This window comes from Nipponia nippon, unplaced genomic scaffold (assembly GCF_047370975.1).
Source record: "Nipponia nippon isolate SJK-2023a ecotype South Korea unplaced genomic scaffold, ASM4737097v1 scaffold_4, whole genome shotgun sequence".
Classification (NCBI taxonomy): Eukaryota; Metazoa; Chordata; class Aves; order Pelecaniformes; family Threskiornithidae; genus Nipponia; species Nipponia nippon.
In genome coordinates, this window is record NW_028262358.1 from 99741292 (window position 1) to 99758294 (window position 17003).

The window sequence follows — 17003 nt, forward strand, 5'->3', positions numbered from 1 at the left end:
AAATAGAATTTCACAGTATTTGAAAAATGGTAGTTCTAGGAAAGCTTATATAATTAAGAACATTTTGTGATATGTTTATACAACTTGACTGCATATTAGTATGTCCTGATATTTTCATTACTTAACAGCAGTACAAATTCAGTCTTTATGGTCAATGACACACTCACCTCCCCAGTGCTCATCACATACTGTGAACAAGGTGGTTTTATTGGCTAATCCTGGGAACACACTGCTGCACTCCATAACAATAGCCTGAGGAATCATTATGATGCAGGACACAATCCAGATAATTATAATGCTGTTCCTTGCTCGCTTGGCTGTGCTTTTAAACATCAAAGGGTGACAAATTGCATACCATCGATCCAAAGCAATGCAGCTGAGTGTCAGTACAGACACAGAGACTGAAACTGTCTAAAGAAAAGGAAATATTATGTAAATGTAATGTAATTTTTTCAGAGCTTTAAAAATTATTTATTGTAATTTTTTCCCAGAGTTTTAAAAATTATTTCTATTTTCAACATAGTTAGCTCATTATCTGCAATTATTAAGTAGAAATTATTCCCAGAAAAAGACTCCTTTTAAAATCACTTCTTACAGAATTACAACAGATATCCTCATCTGCTGCAGTCCCACTAGAATCAAGAGGACAATTCACAGGTTAGGGTGCTACCCAAACTGAATAGGTGTAGCAGGGTCAGATTCTGAAAGAGCAAATTTATGCACCATAGAATTTGCAAAACTTTATCTGAAAAACTACTTTTAAAACATTAGACAACTAATTAGATCTTTTTTTTCTTTGTAGAACAACTTCGTTTGTTTGTTTTCTATGTTATATTTAGATACCAGTACCATCATTTTGCCTTTTCAGTTTTCACAGGAACAACGGAAATTCAGGGTCTCATGAGAAAAAACCCAATAACAACCAGCTTAAGGCAAGCTAAGTCATTTTACCTTCTATTCAGGATGGGAAACAACCTATCACTTTAGTTTTACTCTTTCACTCTGTACACTAGGTGATCATTTTACTTTCTCTTCAGATTTTCATCCACTACAATGGAGGCTTTGAAAAAAAATTTGTGATTGTGATTCTGTCGAGTAGAGAACATACCTGCTGGAGAACTGTTGCCCTTGGCAATGTGGCTTTTCAGCCACACAGCTATCTGCTGAAAATATAAATTGTGCTGGAGGCACAGAGCTGATCACCTGCATACATTCAGAGTTCTGCTTAATTCTTTTGATTTATAATGACTGAAAGGCCAAGCACTTGCCATTCTAGTATATCCAGTCAGTTCATCTAACCAGCTATTCTTAGAAAAGGTATTTGTCAATCATTTTGATGCAAATGATCTCATAACTAATTAAGTCCACTGGTAAATAAGTGGTGGCAATTATTGCTTAAAGCAAACAATCTGACCAGCTCCCAGTGAACTTGGATACTCTGACTATTTCTAAAGAATGCAAAGTAAGTCACTAAACACATATGAAAGCCCAGACTCCCTTCAGAAGTTCAGATTCTCTGTCACTTGTGTAGCTGTTTAGGTCCACACACAGAGAGTATAAATGACTGTAATTCTATTCACAGACATTTTCATTGCTTTGCATCCCTTCTGAATTATTAAAAAGATCACAAAAAGTGAAGAGCATCAGATAAATGTTCCAGAAAGTGTATTGCCCAAGTCTAACAATCAGATGGATCGAGAACAATATTTATTAATCATAAACATATTCACAAGTGGAACAGTCCTTTAATCCTCAGCATGTACCCTGAGATATCTACTTCAGTAGCAGGGATAGACTTCCATCAGATTGTCACTATTAGGGAGATAGTGTTGTTCTTTCTCTTTTTCATAACATGGGTAATGTGTACACAAACACAGTAAAATACTACCTGTAAGTAGGGAATCACTTTGCAGAGGGGCTGCCCAAAGAACCACGTTTCTGTGATGTCCACTACTAAAGTTGCAGGAAGACAAGTAATTGTGACCAGAATGTCAGCCAGAGAAAGGTTCACTATGAAATAGTTGGTAACTGTCCGCATGTGATGATTCTTCCACACTGCAGTGCAAACTGAATTTGGAAAGACAAGTTAGTGAGATGGAAATGACTTAAGGAATGCTTCAACAGGAAAACACTTGGCTTTGCAGAATTAATGAAATGTTTGTGTCCTTTGTTTAACACAGAATATTTGAATATGCAGTTCAGTATAAGAAACATGTTTTCTTTTAGAGTGGAAACAAGAGGGTACATGTAGAGAGAATCTTAGTACACAAAGAATATTTTTCCATGGACCACAGCATGGGAAATAATCTGATATATAAAGCAGCTTATTTTCCTGCTAGTTTATCTTCACTAACTATTCACACAACTTTCCTCATGTCTGTTTTAATCCATTGGCTCTAGTCTACGGCAATACACATCTACATTTGTAGAAGTTTATCTTTTTCTTATGATAACATGATGCTTATTTCAAATTGCTACCACATGGAATCTTGTAAACTGTACCAAGACAACAATAATTTTATAAAATATTTTGTTGGGCATAATATATCTATTCCATCTGCAGAGAATCTGTAACAGTTGTCTGGGTAACTGTGATTTGAGGTAAGTAAAGAATGGTAACTTTTGCAGTATTAAGCACTATTCATTTTAAATGTGGTATATTTTTGATGATGATTAGTCTGATCAAAAGCAGCATGTAGCAGACACTTTACAAGATGTTCCTTTAAAGCTTGTTTTATATCTTTTCTTTTCCCTCTTTTTCGGTTCAAAAGGCTTTTAGAAATGAGGTAAATCAGTTTTTTAACATGGTTGCACTAAATTCATAAGCTAATACATTAAAAATGCCAAAATTGAGTCTGAGAAACTAGCCTAAAAATAAGATTTTAATAACTTTGCAAGTAAAACTCTGAGAGATTGTAGCAACCAATAGCTTTTGAATGTTTTAGATTCAGTCACCAAAAGCTCTTTAAAAACTAAGGCACAAAATTTTCCAGAAGCACCACAATACTTCTTGTAAGAAACAGTACAACTCATTGTACATCAAAGGTTTTTCTCCTGTAAACAATAATTCATCCATCATGCAAATCTGGATGAAGATTCAAAGTCTCCTTAATCTGTCTTAATTTAGATATATTAAACATATCACAGAATGCTAAAGAATAGAGTTAGAAGGGTCTTCAAGATGTTGTCCAAAACGAAAATGGAATCAGCTAGAGTTAAGCCGTTCTTTTATTAAACTAGGTAAAACAGCTGGAAAAAAATACACAGACCTTGAGGCACATAAGCTCTTGAGATCAGATGCTTCTTTAGATCCTAAGAAGGATGGTGTGCCTGAAAGCTTGTGTTCATCTTCCAGCTGCATCAGCTGATCTAATAAAATATATTACTTCATTCCACAAATCTTTGCTTGCTTAAGTCTCTAGACCAGCACTACAGCAAAACTACCACTAAGCCATTGTTGCCAAGTTTACATTTTAAAATCTGTTATATTTGAAGATACCATGCCTCTCTTAAATGTGTTGCAGTGTTTAACTATCTTCCCTATTAAAAAAAGTCTTCTAATGTCTAATCTATCTTTCTTTTGCTGCTATTTATATAACTTTTTTTCTCTGTACACAGGCAGCAACGAAGAAGAGTTTTTCCTTGCAGCAATGCTTCACATATGTAAAGACACCTTTATTCAGTTTTCTTTTCAGACTGTACAACTCCAGAACTCTTTATCTTTTACTGCTGGTCATTTTTAGAACTTCTGCAGCCATCCTTGTTGCTGTTCTCTGGACACTCTTCAGACTGGATTGCACCTTTGTTGTCAGAGCGTAGTGACCAAAATCGGAGGAATACTCATTCAAGACCTTACTAGAGCTTTAGCAGGAACTGAGATTGGAGCACTTCTTTGTGAGAGCTATGTTTAGGCATTTAGGGGTAATTTAGGACAAAGAGAGAGGGAGAGGCTAGGTAGTCTTCAGTTTCTCTAAGAGAAGGCGATTTTATCAACTACCTTTTTAGGCTTCCAAATTTCATCTAAAACCCCTGTTGTGCCACAATAGATGTTCTTCGTATTTTTTTAATGTGTTGCAGACATAGTTCCAAATTCTACAGCTTGTATAAATTTAATCTTTGATATACATCTTTCATGCTCTTGTAAGTGCAAGTCAAAACCCCTCCACAAAGCTCTTCATTGTTCCTGGACTGTTTTTGGAGAAAATCTCCCACGGTATCCGTTTCTTCTATTGTTTTCTTCCTGGATATAGAATTTCAGGTTCTCTTAACTGTGGCCTCAGATATCTGAAAGGCAAGGCTTATAAATCAAAACCTTAAAGGAAACATCATATTAATTGTATTTACTTCCCATTTGAGTGATTTAAGTTACCTACTAACATAATTATTTCTATAGCATTGCACGATAATTACAATATAACTATCCAGAGCTTTATCATTGTCACTTGGTGCATGGAATTACTACAGTTATAACTTATATTTTGACAACACAGAGGCAGCACCTAACAGGGAAGATAATACATTGCTGTCCCTCTGGAATGTTGTTCATGGTTGGAAATGCAATGCTGGGGAAAAAAATTGCAGACACCATTTCACTTTCAATTTTAACACTTTGGGCTTTAACTTATGGCTTGTTCTTTGTCTTGAGTGCAACATTGAAACTATGGTCCTGTCTTGTACTTAGGCAAAAGTTAATATTAAGTGGCAATGTTCTTCTGTACTTTTAATTTCTTTTATCAATAGGGAAAAGTTAAATAAAATAGTTTTAAAAGTTCAGCGGTTGACTACTTTGTTCTGATGCTATGGTTTCAACAGTCCTACATTCTACCTGTTTGAGAAAAGTGCATTGTTTCCAGCAAAGAATGTCAGTGCCTAAAGGTGCCACATACAAGCAGTTATGTGTGCTCTTTGACAGGACCTGTTCTCATTCCTGTGCTGACCTGTTTGGGGAAAGCACCTGAACATAAACATTATTTCTGGTAACACAAATCCATTAAGCTAACAAAAGTGAGGTCAATCTTATTGGCAGCAAACTGTATCAGAAATCAATTCAAAGCATTTTGCATGTTGCGTTCAAAGCTTTCTATCAGTATGAGAAAACGAAACCTCACGATACCCCAGAGAGCTAAGAAAATATTATCATTTTCATCATTGATGCAAGGAAAGTGAAGTGCAGAACAGAAGTTGCTAAAGGCCATACAGTAAATCAGACACAGAATAAGAAACTTGGACTCCTAATTCCCAGCTCTGCACTAAGCCTTCCAGATCACACTGGCTTAACACAGGTGGAATTTAGTTGAACTCCAGTACCTGCTGATCCTCAGAGAAATATTAAAGACTGTGCCCCTTGCTACTCAGGGAGTAGCAGTCTGCAGGAAAGCCAATGTACAGAGAGTAGCTCTGAATTCCTTTGAATTCTAATCTACGGGGGCAAGATGCACCTGAAAGGCGGAAAAATAATAATTTACAAGCATAGAAATGAAGTATAATTTGGTACTTTAGATTTCTCTCTTTATGCTTGTGTGTTTCCCCTTTTGACCTCATCCATTCTTTGCAGCATAGACCATTTTCCATTCTTTGCACAACACACAGCACAAGAGCATCTTAATTAGCATGTTTACATGCTACCATAGTAAAGTATCCCAGAAACTTGTTCCATGAATGTACACAAAAAATGAGTTTGTGTAGAAAAGCCTCTGAAGAAAAAGTATTGCAAAAAGAAGCCAGCTTTTTCTCCCACTCGTTGCCCTCTGCTGGTTGCAGTATTGTTTTCAACCTGCACAAGCACTGGCAATGTTTTCTTACAGTGCAAAGCTAAACTGGGCTGTTAGGATTTGCTACAAGTTATTTGAATAGGACAGAAGGTATAAATGACAGAAAGTTAGTTCAATATATTCCCTTCAGACTCCATGTCGTTCTGAGTCTACTACAGTATAAGGTTATTCAGTAGTCTTGGACAACAGCTTCATAGATAATACCAGTGACCTACCAGATTGTCGAGAAAGATGCTCTAGCCTGTGTTCAAAAACTATTATTTTATAAGCATGCAAAATAGTTTGACTATGCCAATGAATATATTGTAACTAGTTAAGTATCAGAACAAAAGAATTTTGTATACTCTCCACTCTCACTCCTTTAAATAGGCATTTTCATCTCAGGTGGTACTATAGAGAAGTGGTGGCACTCAGCCCCCGTATAAGCCCTAAAGAAACATGTTAGCAGAAGGAAATTTGCACGGAGTGGGAAATGCCACTGCCTACCCAGCGTGAAACAGCAGAGAGCTGTGGCTTTCCACTCAGTTTGGAGAGGAGAAGCAAGGATGAGAAAGGCAGTAAATATTCTCAACTGGGAGTGTATTTTACCAAAAAGTACTCCAAAATCATAAAACAGGAGATAAGGCCAGCACCAGCCTTCCTAAAAAACTTGGGAGACACCACAGAGTTGAGAGGATGCCTGTTTAGTTAGGGCACAATGTAGTGGCCAAAACGGAGCTCTTCAGACCTCCACTGAAAATCTGTGAAACAGTAAAAATAGCTCTGAATAAAACCTCAATTTAACATTATATGCAAATCTTTAATGCAACCTTTGATGTTCCCAGCTATAAATGGGAGTGAGGAAGAAAGTGAGAAAAACGGTATTAAAACAGGCATTGAAGAAAAGAGGATCAGAATTTAAAAAAAAAAAAAAAAAAGTGGAAGAGAAAGGTGAGAGAAATGTAACTCAGAAACATTTTCCGGACTGCTAGAACTCTACTGGAACCTAATTACCTGCCCAGTGCATTTTATTATTTTCTGTATTTTTGCTTTTATCTTATAAAAACACTCAGCGTTACAGTTAATAACTGCAAATGAAAACATGCAGGCTATTTTTCTAACGGTTATTAAGTAATCGAACTCTCATAACTCCTTCGTCTCACCACTGATGCTTTCATTTTCTCCCCCCAGAATCGAGTTTTAAGCAAAACGATTGCTATTCCTACCTCTGCCACACAGTGTCAGCGAAGGCTCGGAAACTAGCTTAAGTTGACAGGCTGACAGCGTTTGGAAAAACTTGTGGAGGCTTTCCCCAAGCGAGGACAGTTCTGCGATAATGAAGCTTGTTTCAGAACCCATCCTCCAGATATTCACCATCTCCCGCCCCCAAAAAAGTCTCACGGGCAAGTCCCAGAGAGGACTAAACATAAAAAATTCAAATCAAAGTTAAAACTTTAAGACAGATGCTGTTAGAAGTCCATCAAGAAAGCTTCATATACCTCATTATATTCCTGAAGAAAAAAAACCCTCTCAAATGTGACAGTATGGCGAGATTGGTATTTTTCACATACAAATTTAATCCCTGTTGTTTTAGTGTCCTGGGGCATTTTAATTAGAGGCTGTAATGCCATCTATTCAATTAGCATAGCTCACTGTATCTCAAGCTGAATATGAAAACAATACACAGGCTTCAGCTGGTACAAAATGCAGCTGCTTGCCTTCTGGAAGATTTACGCTGTCTTGAGCATATTAAACTTTGTGCTGCAGTCCTTCCGCTGGTGGACTGTTGGTGCAGCTGTCAATTTGTTTTTTACATGTCAACCCTAAATCATTTCCTTAACACTCCAGAAGTCTTGTCAGCCTCTTATTCAATGGCTCATCTTCCAGTGTGACGTCTTAGCCAAAATAGAAACATAATTTCCATAACCAGCAATACCTGACATTTCCTTATATAAATGAATGACCTCTTATCCACCTCTTTCTTTATTTTTGGTGAATAATAAATCCCAGATGGATGTAAACAAAGAATTTTCATTTTTTTTCCCATTATACTAAATTTCAATGATTTTATTTTGCTTTGGTAGTTCAGTACCCCAATTGTTTCACTAAAATATCATAATATGGCCATCCAGCAGTCATTTGGAAGTAATGCTGTGATTATAAGCACTGGTCATCAACATCTCCAAATCCATGAGGCAGAAAGCTTCTGAAGAGCTTTACTCCTTCACAATATTTCACAATTGAACAGTGATTAAAAAAACTTTTAAATAGATTTAAGTTACACATTATTTATTCTCTACCTCCTAACCCCATAAAAACATTATTTCCACCTGGCAATGAATTGGTTCTTCATATGGCACTGTCCCCCTTGGTCGAATTTGGTGATGCCATTACCTACTGCAAATCAAGGTCTGGGTGGTGGGGTGTCAGGCAACACAATCATGTTGAAAAAGGAAGGCTGAGTAGATAGGCCACCAAATGGGATTCTGGAGAGGTAAAGCCCCTGTGGAAACACTGCATAGATGCATACTGTTGGAAGGAAAAACTCTGTCATTGAAACTACTTTCATTATGAATGATTCCCGATTGAGGATTCTTCTGCTTTAACTTAAGAGTCTAAAAATTAGGTGCCTAAGACTAAGCTTATTTTATTTGTTTTAGGAAGGCTTTTTGTGAGTCTTTCAATAACTTTATTGATGATCTTGATTAAGGGGTGAGAAGTACTTTAACTAAATTGCAGAGTATATTTAATTAGGGGCTTTTGAAACCAGCAGTGAGAACAACAGATCTAAACCAAAGCGATCTCTTCTGTGAATAGGAAGATGATATCTACTTCCTAGGCTGTCCATCTCTTACCCACTATTAAGCTCTAAACTCATACATTACTTCATTTTTTACATAACTAAGCTTATCTGGAAAAAGGAGTCCAACATAAGACCAGGTTTATGTTGAAAAAGTAATAGAAAGAACGACACAAAGAAAAGACACTTTTTATACAATATTTATTATAAAGAAAATATTGAAAAAATTCCTACAGCTGGTAATAATGCCCAGCAGATAAGAACTGCCCTTGAATATGTGATGCGACAGCTAAAAAGATGGACAATATTCTGGGCTGCACACACAAAGGAATTACATAGCCTGCCAGTGAGGTGATGGCTCTTCATCAACAGAAAACACTAAATGTGTCAACAAATTTGAACAAAATCATGGAAGCATGACAAAAGGAGTAGGTGGTTAGGTCATGCCCCCTATGTCTCAAACATGAACGAGTACATATTTGTAGGTTCCATCACTTTTTCCTAGTAAAACTCTAGGAAAAATACTGAAACTGTAAGATATATAGCTGCATAACATTGAACATATGAAATCTTAAAGTATTTTGTTGAATATCAGCTTCACTGAAATGTACTAATGGGGAACTGTCCCCCACAAAAGACAGTGAGTCTACAGAAATAAAACAGATATACAGCAACTAGCTTGCTTGCAGCAATATATTTTCCGAGATGTGTTCTAGCTACCAAGTGCTCTATTGTACTCAGGCTTTTAAAGGGACTTATGAGTTGAGAGCTGTGCGTTATTCATGTTCTCCAACCCACTTCTATGTTTTTTGTACTGCCTCATTATTATGGTGCTAGAGAAGAATACAAGAACTAAATTCTGCTTGCTGGAAGCTTATCTTTACAGATTACAACTGGGAGTAATAGCACAACCATCTAATTGGCACAGGATTAATTTTCTAACTCAGTCACATTACATAATCTTAGACAATTAACAATCTTATGGAAATGGGAGTTACTACCAGAAGATCAGCTATGCTATAAAAACAGACTGCCAAAAATGCCAGGTTTAGTCAGCTCTGGATGAAGTGAAAGGTACCATTACACAGTTTCCTGAGCTAACTGTACTGATTAACACAGAAGATTGGTTTTAAATTGCCCCACCACAAGCACATATGCATACACACACAAATCATTACAAGTATTAATTGGCAAGCCTGGTCATCTCTGCAGCGCTGGCTATACTGAATGACCAGTTATTTCATAATCACATTTGATATACTTATTTTTCTATCCATAGTAACAATAAAAAGCCTGCTAAATCCTTACACACACTTCATGTTAGAGATGGAAGGACCATAAATATAGCTGTCATACCGCACATGACACTACAATAAAAAGATTTCACACTTCACTATGATTCAATTTAAACTGGCATGACCCATTATAATCAAGGTATGCTTCACAGCTGAAATGCTGTGCAACTTTGAAAACATATGCTTCAAAATGCATCTGTCAGTCAGCGTAAAATGGAGTTGCACTAGGAAAAGCCCTTCCATGTCCACGTCTGTTTCTAACGTAGATGTACGAATGCCTTTTCTTTAGACTACACAAAGAAAATACAATTCACTATGCTAGTGAAATGCTACAGCAAATATCTTGCATAGTATGCAACTTCTGAATCTGTATCATGAATCCACATTGCCAATATAATACTCCCCAAACTGGGCTAAAATTCTGGCAGTCTTACTGTGCTGAGAACCAGGAGACAGAGCACAGTTTTGTCAGGGCTGAGTGCACCTCCAGGCTCTGCAGCCTCTGTCCCCTGCCCAGGGGCTCGCTGCCTGTGCTGGAGGCCAGCTCTGGTAGGGGGCAGCCATGTAAGCTGGGATCAGGCTGCTGGGAACAGAGTTTTCGGAGAAAGATGTAACACACCTCTTTTGGGGGTCACCTCTTTGCCTGGGAGCTGCATTTAAGCTCAGGTTCTCACACTTAGCTCAGGCAAAGACCACATTGCAAGTATACATGTGCCTTGCTGATTTTGATTGTAATCCTCACCCACTGACTTGACTTTCTGGCTTAACCTCAGACCTGCTTCATCGCTATGGAAACAAAGAAGCATTCCAAAACCTTCAATTTTTTTGGAAAGATGGCGAGTTAAAGCAGGAAGTGATAACAGCTTTCATTTTATTTGGTAATGCCCCAAAGAGACTTCTGTCTGAAGAGCACTTCACTGACCTAAGGGAAAGATGTGTTAGTCTCTGTTCAGCTCCTGGCAGATAGGGCTTTACTGGTTTTAGTGGTCTTGGAGTTGTGCAGTTGCTGAATAGCTGTGCTGAGTTACTTTCCTTCTTCCATAGACAGATGATTCTTTCCAAACATAACTCACAATATAAAGTTAATACTAGGCAGCATATCCTGCCACCATCAAGGTTGCCTCTGTTTCAGGTCTAAATAGAAGAGCTGGTCTTCAGAACTGTCACTCCAACAGCTTTGAGCATATATAAAATTGAATGGGATAAGTTCTTTAAAAGTTTCACACATTTATCAGGAACACATCTTGAAAGTAAAGTGAAACAAAACCAAAACCTTTCAAGACATCAAGCATCTCTTGCAGCTCACCCTCCTTCAGTCTTGGGCATTGCCCTTTTTCACAGTTGGGTTCAATAGGACTGCACTATTCACACTAGCCAGAGTTGACTTTTGACATAAAGAATGGTAAAGGAAAGCAGAGCTTGTCCCCACTCTCTCCACTCTGGATTCTCTGGTCAGAAAGTACATACAGTGGAACTAGTTATACATGTGCATATAAGAATCTAGAAAGAAAACGGCATAATTTCAAATCAGCTTCATCTTTTAATGCTTTTCTACTTTTTGTGTATCTCACAAGGATGTGCATGACTCTTTCTTGCCAGTAATCCCCATATTATGCAAACACCAATGTATTTCAGTTGATGCTCGAACTCTTACATAAATTGAGCTCATACATTCTATATCTTAGGCAGATGAAATGTATAAATATTGTATCTTTTCCTACATGGTATCTTTTTAAAAATGACAAAGCGACTCTAGTTATTATTCATCCAACAGATAAAGGTGACTCATGCTGATATTACAAAAGTAAAGCCCTTTCAATGCCAGAATCCCCAGTAATCTGGACAAAATTAAATGTAATAACTTAAAACATGATTAAATGAAATATGGCTTATCCATGGCAATCAAATACGATTCATGAAGATCATGGCACCATTTAAGAGAATACATGACTCATCCAATTCTACCAACACATGCATGTATGCATAGACCCCAGTATTCACCAGATACCTTTAAAATTATAACAGAGCAGCATTTGAGACTGTTGCCTATTGATGGGCATTGACTAGGGCTCTGGTGTTAGAACTATATACAAACCTTTTCTTCTCCAGCCCTAAAAAATCAAATTACAATGAGTAAAAATCAAATCAATGCTGCTGAATTCTACGGGTCAGACTATGAACTCTTTGAGGAAAGGACCACAGTTGGGTTCTGTACAGAACTCAGCATAACGAGCAGTTACTGTAAAATAGATAATAAATAATAGAGCTATCCAGAGAAGAGCAATTCTCTGTCAATTAAATTTGGTTTCGTTCTGAGCTGGAAAAAAACCAAGTATCACCAAACTGTGCGAGTAAAGAAAGTTTCTGAAATCTCTCACTGATGTTCTGCATGGTCTCTTAGCCTTGGAAGCCAGCAGTGCTGAGGACTTTCAAGCTGGGTGTTGGCAGGTTGTGTGTGCTCAGGACCTCAGCTCCTGCCAGCTCTGGGGAGGGCTGCCAAGAGGCCCAGCAGCCCAGCTGGTGGGACACCAGAAGGCTGCTTGTTCTGCGTTCAGTCTTTGATCAAACCAAGTGATCTCTGCTGTACGTTTTGATTTTGATGAATGCATGTTCCCTGAGGGAAACCATTTTATTAGAAAAGTTCTGACCCACACGAATGAATAACTTAAACAAGAACCATTCCCATTCTTTACCGGTATAAATGGAGTTAAATCTATGGAGTTGTACATTATTTATTAATCCCTTGTGGTCTTATTCCAGTTATTAACTGCTGCAACTGGTTAGTGTGGAATGATCATACCAGAGACCTCTGTACATCCTAAAAATATCTTTCCTTCTTTAATTATCTAGTTTTCCCTTTTTAAGCAATGTTTTTAATGCAATGTTTTCAAATAAAGAAGAAACAGGTATTAAATCTACAGTCAACACACATTCTCTACTAAAAAGTCCTACGTTTTGCACTAGCTGTGCAAAGAAGCTGCAAGAGTTTCATTGCTGTGCAGTGGTAAAGAAATCTTTTGGTCTTGTTTGCAAAACAGAGTCCTTATCCTCAACACCTGTTCTGCTTCCAGTGATAAACTGAGTGAAGAAGAAAACAGGACAAAGCATACTGATGTTATCATCCGGATTTCAGATTCTCTGAATGTTCATGTAAATATGTCCTAAAAAAAGGCCTTCTGTTTTTTCTCAGTGGCTTGCACTGAAATCTCTGTTGAGCAGCCAATGTGGGCACACATGAGAATCATTGACGCGAAGCACTCGAACACAATAATGAAACTTGCATTCAAATGCAGAGACTTGCTAACGGTTTTCATTTTAGCTGGTTTGTGCAGCAGCTCGGACAGTGTATGTCAATTCTCCTAATTAAATTGAAAGCTAAATAGCTATGCAGACCTTGTTATGCACTACTATAAGTAGAATTCCTGCAGTGCAGCTCACTCAAGAGCCCAGTAGATGTCAATCAAAGTTCAAGCTTCTGATTCTACCCTTGGTTGTTAATTAACTGTCAGAATGCTTCAATCTAGTTTATTACTAGTATCTGAGGGATGTGCTGTGCGTTCCACTTGCACAGATGTTATGGCTGGACACAATGAGCCTCTTCCTCCCATGTGAATGCACAAATCAAAATGAGAGGCAGAAATACAATTTTTCAGTACCACATAGGGAAGGGAGCAGTCTTTCCTGGTTACTTAAGTGCTATCTGAATAGGACATGCACAAAACAGAATCAAAGCACTGACTTCACATGCCACACTAGTCCAGCAGCACTGGTCAAACATAAGCAGAGGAACACACTGCATCACTAAGGATGATATCATAAAGCACTATTAGCCACTAAAACTCTCTTCAGAACCACTTCTGCTCTGCTTCAAGAAGGTCCATGACTAAATCCCAAATTAACCTTGAATATGGATTTTCTAAGCAGGAAAAATTAGCTTTTCAGAGACTTCAAAATGTGTACTGTTCTACATCAGATTTTCAGTAGCAGCCAAATAAAGTTTCACAAAAATGTCTTTGGAAAGAGCGTTAGACCCCAACAATTTCTCTCCTCAAAATCACGAGAGCCTGCAATCGGTGCAGTATGAGCTTTCTTGCATAAAGATGAGACCAGTGTTCAGCTAACGAGCACCTGCACCTGCAGATCCCCACAAACAACTTGGCTGCAAACAGAAGCAGCAGTTTGGGTGGGTCAGGTCCCTGTAATACACAAAGGCAGTTTAAAGAGCAAACGGCTCGGGCAGCAGCAGTCTGGAAAGGTGGGCGGACAGCCAAATGTCAGCTTGCATCCCAAGCAAAAAGATAACGTACACAAAATGTCAGGGAGGAGCAGCTCTACATCAGCACCGATATGGTCTCTGTTTGCAAGTGCACAGATGAAAGCTTTTCTCCTCGTGGCTTCAGGGGAAAAAAAATGTAAACAGGGTGAGAGCTCCTATGGCTGAAGATTTGACCTTGAATCTTTAAAGGTGAGAGGACAGGCTGTTTACAGAAGAGGTGGAGGCAAAGAGGTAAACACAGGTAGTTCTCCTAAAACGGTCTTTGCTCAAGATCAGAACGAAGGACACTTTCCTTACTAAAGTACAGCCTCTTTGCGAGGGCTGTTATCTTTACACTGCCTGTCAAGCTGGCTGCCGAGCAATGGAGCGAGCAAACGCGCTCAGGCTTCTGAATGGCTCTAACGTAACCTCTTTAGCTGAAAACTCACTGGTTTCGCTAACGTGCGCACTGGATGTTTACAGGCAGCTAGCGCACCATTCCAGAAAAAAAGAAAATAGCATCATCAGTCCGTTGAAAGACAAAAGAGCTTCGCAAGATTTTGCCTTTGGCTGCAGTCTTATTTGCATCTCGCCGTGGGAAGCCTGGAGAGCTTGCGGATAACAGCCCTGACATGCATAAATCCTTCTGAAAAACGTGAATGGAAGACCCGTATGGCGGGGCTGGGCGCGCTAGTGCGCCGCTCCGTTCATGGAAACGGCACCGATGCAAGTGAAAACGCCAATGGCCGTGCCTCCAGCCGAGGGGGCTCTCACGGCGTGCCCGGCTCCCCGCGGCCACACCGCCTTCACGCTCATTCATAAACGCAGAACTGATGAAGACCAACGTCTTCTCCGCTCACCCGGCCACCAGCGAACGGAGCGGCCACGGCTGCGGCAGGCAGCCGCGGTCGCCGAGGCCGCGGCCGCCCCGGGCGTGGGCGTGTGCACACGCGTGTCCGCCCCCCACCCGCAGCCAGCGGCCGTGGGGGCCGAGCGCTCCCCGGCACCGCCACAAGCGCCTTTTCCGAGAGCCCGGCGGCCGCCCCCGGCGTGGGGCGGGCCCGCCCGCGGGCTCCGCCGGCTGCAACAGACAGCTCTAGGGAGCGGGAGCCGGGGAGCAGCTCCGCTCGGGCGGGGAGAGAGGGGGAGCGGCGAGCGGGCTCCCGGCGGCCAGACCCCACTCGCCTCTCCCCCACACCGCCCCCGCCTGTTCCCGTAAAGGCTCCCCCGCTTCCCGCCGCCGCCCCAGCCCTCCCCTGCCCCCGGCTCTCCGCCACACTCTCCCCACCGCCCGAGGGCTGCCCGCCCCCCCACTCCCGCCCAGCGCCCCCGGCCGCCCCCCGCCCGCCGCCTCCTTCACGGGTGAATGGGAGCGGGGAGGGGCGGGCTCCGAGGCACCGCCCCGCCTCGGTTCCCTCAATGGGAGCCCGGCAGAGCACCGCCCCCCTCCTCCCCCCCCATCCCTGCGCCGCGCAGCTCGCGAGCGCGGCCGTTGCGCCGCCGAGGCGCGAGCCGCGCGCCTTCCGCCCGCCGGCTGCTGAGGGGAGCAACGGCCGCTTCCCCTCACGGGGCGGGCGCCGTCCCCTGCCCGTTACCCCGCGGCCCGCAGCCGCAGCCCCGATCCCCGACCTTCGGAAAACACCCCGCCGTTGTTATTCCCAGCGCGGCGCCGGGCTCCGCCGAGCGGGCCGGGGCTGTGAGCGGGAGCGGCAGCCTCCCGGTCGAGCGGAGAGGCGGAGCCGCCGGCCGGGGCGGGCAGGGCGGGGGGGGGGGGGGGGGTTTCAGCACCTCGGCCCGGCGGACAGGGACGGGAGCCGGCCGGCAGCCCCCCGCTCTCCCCCAGCGGGTCCCTCCGGTGAGCTCCGCCGGCCCCGCTCCGCCTGCCCAGCCCCGGCACCGAGCGGCTGCCGCCGCAGCCCCTCTCCCAAGCGCAGGGGGAAGCGGTTTTCACGGCGTCCCGCAACAAGGGCCCCTTCCGCGCAGCCTTAACTTTCCCCCGCGGCTGGGGACACCCGCGTTTCCAGCCCGGGAAGCGAAACCCACCCCCGGTTTCCAGCCACCATCCCTGCAAACCCCACCTCGGCAAGGGGGAAAGGGAACTTTGGGGGAGCGCGACTCACCCAGGACGTTCCCGACGAGCGCCACGATGAAGACGACTATGTAGCCGGCGATCAGCGCCCATTCGTACTCCTTGGGATGCAAATACTCCTTCCAGAGGTATCGCAGGAACTCCTCATCGTCGTAGTCGGAGGAAGGGGTTAAAAAAGCCTCCCGCGTTTCGTTTAGCTCCGACCCGCTCGTCCAATTCCTGCACGGAGAGGAACCATCCTCGGGTTGAATCCCGGACATCCCTGGTGGTTGTTTCAGGGTCTGGGGAAAAAAAAAAAACAAACAACAAAACAACAAACCAAACCAACAAAACCAAAAACCCAGACCCTCTCAGAGCATCCGAGCTTTCTCCCGCCCGTCCATCGAGGCTTGTGGCTGCCAGTGCGAAAAGCGGGGAGTGGGGAGAAAAATGACGCGGGAACTTACGGGAGCCAATGCGGGAACAGGCTGGGGATCCGCGTCGGTCCCCAACCCGCCCTGACAGCCCCCCCTGCCCGACCGGGAAAAGGCTGGTCAGGGCGGGTTGCATGCCTCGGGTACCAGACTGCACTTGCCCCTGCTGGAAAAGTCACGTCCGTTTCGGACGACGCTGTTTTTTGTGCCCTAACCCCCCCCACACCCGCAGCTCTGCACCCCCCCATCCCCATCCCCTCATCTCTCCCCCCCCCGACCCTGCTCGTCCACTCCTCTTCCGACTCCTGTTCCCCACCCTCTCTCGCACAGGCACTTCTCTTTAGACCTTTCTACATTAAATACCATACATATTCAAGATATTTGTAGATCAAAGGCAGTGG

The 17003-nt window shown here is 42.3% G+C and overlaps 1 protein-coding gene across 1 annotated transcript in view; it reads right to left on the reverse strand.

Annotated features, from left to right (window-relative positions):
* HCRTR2 (hypocretin receptor 2) overlaps positions 1 to 16449 on the reverse strand; it is a 33870-nt gene extending 17421 nt beyond the window's left edge. Inside the window, exons 1-3 of the mRNA XM_009474379.2 lie at positions 16221 to 16449; positions 1889 to 2067; positions 168 to 411 (exon numbers count right to left, since the gene is read on the reverse strand). Of these exons, the coding sequence (XP_009472654.1) occupies positions 168 to 411; positions 1889 to 2067; positions 16221 to 16449 (652 nt within the window). The remainder of the gene's footprint in view (positions 1 to 167; positions 412 to 1888; positions 2068 to 16220) is intronic.
* Positions 16450 to 17003: the final 554 nt, after the last annotated feature.